Genomic DNA, 3,510 nt, shown 5'->3' with positions numbered 1-3,510 from the left:
AAAAACGTACCAATAGATGGCCCACTCTGTAAAAACGTACCAATAGATGGCCCACCCTGTATATATGTATGTGTCTGTTAATTTTAACTTAGACATATAGTGGACTTTCTGAGACATGCAAACATGTAAAAATTAACTATACGTCTTTATGTATTACATTATTTAATATTTTAAAAAGAAAAATTGTTTTTTTCTCAAGTCAGAGAAAAATTTATGCTATAACAAAAATTATATAAATTCAATTTTAATAAATTCACTTCGACTAAATTACTCTAGAATCGAAAAATATAAATACCTATATCGATACTGAATTAAGGTGTTTATAGTTGTAATTACACATGCAACGTGCAAATTATGGGGCGAGAAAAGAAATCTGTTGCATGTTATAATATTTCAATAACTCTCCCCGTGAATAGTTTCTTTGATCTCAGTCTTATCATTACTATTCGTCATTATCTTGTTCTCGTTCTACGTAACGTATTTCTATTACATAAATGTCGAACGGAGGTATAGTAAGGATCTCCTTTGAACTTCTAATATAGGCTGATGAATGAATCCCATCAGGTTTAGCCTAGGATATCCTACTTACCGAGTACAGAGAGAGTGATGTCGCCCTCCAAAGTGGTTGTGTCGTTACGTGCCTGGCAAGAGTACCGTCCCGCATCCGAGGCTCTCATCTCTTGCGTGTAGATCGTTTGATTCGCGCTCTCGGGATACAGGATAAAGTGGCTCTCGCCGCCCGGCCAAGGGTAAGCCCTGTTATCCTTGTACCTGAAATAGAAGTAAACGCATTATGGTTACGAACAAATAATCTCCGTCACATGTTTGTCCGAGGTAAACGTAAAAAATAAATACAAAGATCGATTTTAAGAGACCGACGTATAGAGTGTTTCTTAAACATTGGATAATATTTTAGGAGCTAATTTTATGAAGAAAAGTTTTTATGAACATATAATCTCAGAGACCTTGTTTCAAAGATAGAATAAAAATTCTATAAAATTATAACTTCTTTATTAAGTCCTGGTTTTTAAAAAATTTATTTTTTGTCCTTTTTTTAGCGGGGGTATAATTATAATAATAAAATTACAATGAACGTAATAAAAATCTGTAAAAATTTGATTCCGTCCATTAACAAGTTCGGGACAGTAATGTATTACCTAAATCACGTTTTTGTGGCATCACTTTTTAGAAAATTATAAGTAAATGAAGATAATATCATATCTAATTATGAGTTAAAAAAAATTTCTTTCTTAAAAAGAATAATTCATATAAGTTTCTCTTCATAAAATGATCTCACAGATAGACTCCTAAAATATTGGACAGTTCCTAAGAAATAATCAGTGTATGGAAAAAACATATTTTTGGAATCTATCTACCTTCGATAACACAAACAATAATAAATTTGCATTACGCAAAATACAAAAAAAATTAGAACAGAGAGCATTTCTGGAGATAAACAAACTTTATCTTTTATTTTAAACAATATTAAGTAAACACGTTCAAGAAATGAAGATCTTTTATTTTACTTCTTCCATTTGTTCCGTCAGTTCAGAAAAAACGACATTTTATCAAGTTTTCAAATTCATCTATTAAAACCTTTTTCTTCGTTACATATAGGAAACGGTATTTCGTGATTTGTTTTCAGATGAGCGATGAAGGGGTGCGTTTATCGAGTGAGAATTTCGAAAATCGACGGAGAAAAGGGCGGAGCGGGCGGATATTTTTCAGGAAACGATAATTTATCGCGGGGAAAGGTTCGGTCGATCGTCTTGAAACACGTCGTACTCAAGAACAAGCCCGATATTTCCGGGACGGGAATATCGATGGCTGTTCTTGAGAGCATTCGTTCCGCCGTAAAGATAAAAGTCGAGGGAACGAGCGCTCCTCGACAAACACTCGAAGTAGGGAAGAATCAAGAGCATTGAACCGTACGCGAAAATAAATCGTCCTGACTACCACCGTCGCCCCCGTCGCAATGACTTCGTTAATTTGTCGTTACCATTGCATTGCCTCCCTCTCATTGTTTGCTATACCGTCAATGATATCGTTAATAGTTAATAGCTGCATAAAACACTCATTATCAAAGAATAGCTTAATAACGGCGAAAATAAATGCAACGTAGCGAAGAAATATAATAACGATTGCAAATGTTACACAATAATGCTAGAGTGCATAGTAATAGCAGCATAATTATAACAATAATAGAGCCGTTACGATAATCACGTTATTATACTCTTATCTCTTACGCCAATTATCTCATAAAAATAGCAATTTGTTTTACAATTATTCTTGTCCTACTCTGTCAACGAGTGTGAATAATCTCCAATTTTTTTTTCTTCCGCAAGAATTGTATTTCTATCATAATTTCTAATTCCGCATTTACATTTCCAAGTCGAACGATCCCGGTTACGAAGCTTCCTTTCGTCTTTGGGGTAAGGATTCGATGATGTTCCCATGAGAGGCAAAGAAAGTCTCTCCATGTAATTCAATTTTTACTATACGTAAATCTATTTTCCTTTTGCTGGCGGATCAAAAAGGCGCCTAGATTCCAGAAATTTATGCCTTTTTCAGGTGTAATACGAACGGATTGTTTATTCCTTGATTCCTTTCGATTTCTTAACCAATGATTTTATTCTCTGCACAACAACCATTATTCATTTCCCATGTAAGAAAAATACTTCCATATATCTTACATTTTTGCTCCTGGATACTTGAACAATCGTATATATGTTCTTGATTCTTATTGCCAGCCCGATATCTGAGAGCCTCAACTATAAATTTCAGAAGATAAATTTTGAGAATTAAAAGCGCAGGTTTTGGATTCTTTTTAATCTTTGAGCTTCAACTCCTTAAATTTTGGATTATTAAATTCCTATATATTGAGGGGAGACCGAGCTCAGTTATCATACTTTTTGATTGTCAAAAAGCTAATAACTCACTGTATTATAAAACATTTTCTTCTTTTTATTTATCTCTTATTCTTTTTGTTATACCATCTTCTTTTTATTCTGTATATTGTTGATATAATATTAAATCGTCGTGTAAAATAGTTTGCATCAAAAGCGTCGTGTGTATTATTTATAACAATTTAGGTTCCTCTACATCTGTTTCGAATTTGTGAACTTTGAATTGTTATTAGATTCTCGAGTCATAAATTCTTGAATTTTTGTGTCTCGAATCCTGAATATCATGTCTTAGAGCTATTTTTATTTTGCATAAGTTCTCAGTTTTCTTCTTGGTTTCTTAAGTATTTATATTTACACTGAGAGAAAGGATCATTATTAATCTAACCTATCTTTTGGATAGACTTTAGCTCGTTTACATAGAATTCGTAGATGATCGTGGAGTCTTAAGTTGTACACTGAGAAAAAAATATAGTCAATTTTAATAAATATTTAGTTCAATATATACTGCCAACTAAACATTTACTTACCGTAAATAAATATTTGTTCAGTAAAAAAATTGATTGTTAAATCAAATTAACATTTCTTGTACCAAATAAATATATCT

General features: G+C 32.5%; 1 protein-coding gene across 1 annotated transcript in view; it reads right to left on the bottom strand.

Moving 5' to 3' along the window:
- The window catches only part of LOC108764655 (interleukin-1 receptor accessory protein-like 1), a 275,654-nt gene that overhangs the window by 104,033 nt on the left and 168,111 nt on the right, over positions 1-3,510 (bottom strand). The window contains exon 2 of the mRNA XM_018512995.1: positions 590-771. Coding sequence (XP_018368497.1) covers positions 590-771 — 182 coding nt within the window. The remainder of the gene's footprint in view (positions 1-589; positions 772-3,510) is intronic.

Source organism: Trachymyrmex cornetzi, unplaced genomic scaffold (assembly GCF_001594075.2).
Source record: "Trachymyrmex cornetzi isolate Tcor2-1 unplaced genomic scaffold, Tcor1.1 scaffold441, whole genome shotgun sequence".
In the NCBI taxonomy this organism is placed as follows: Eukaryota; Metazoa; Arthropoda; class Insecta; order Hymenoptera; family Formicidae; genus Trachymyrmex; species Trachymyrmex cornetzi.
The sequence above is the reverse complement of the archived record's forward strand: the minus strand, read 5'-3'. Positions and strand labels throughout refer to the sequence as shown.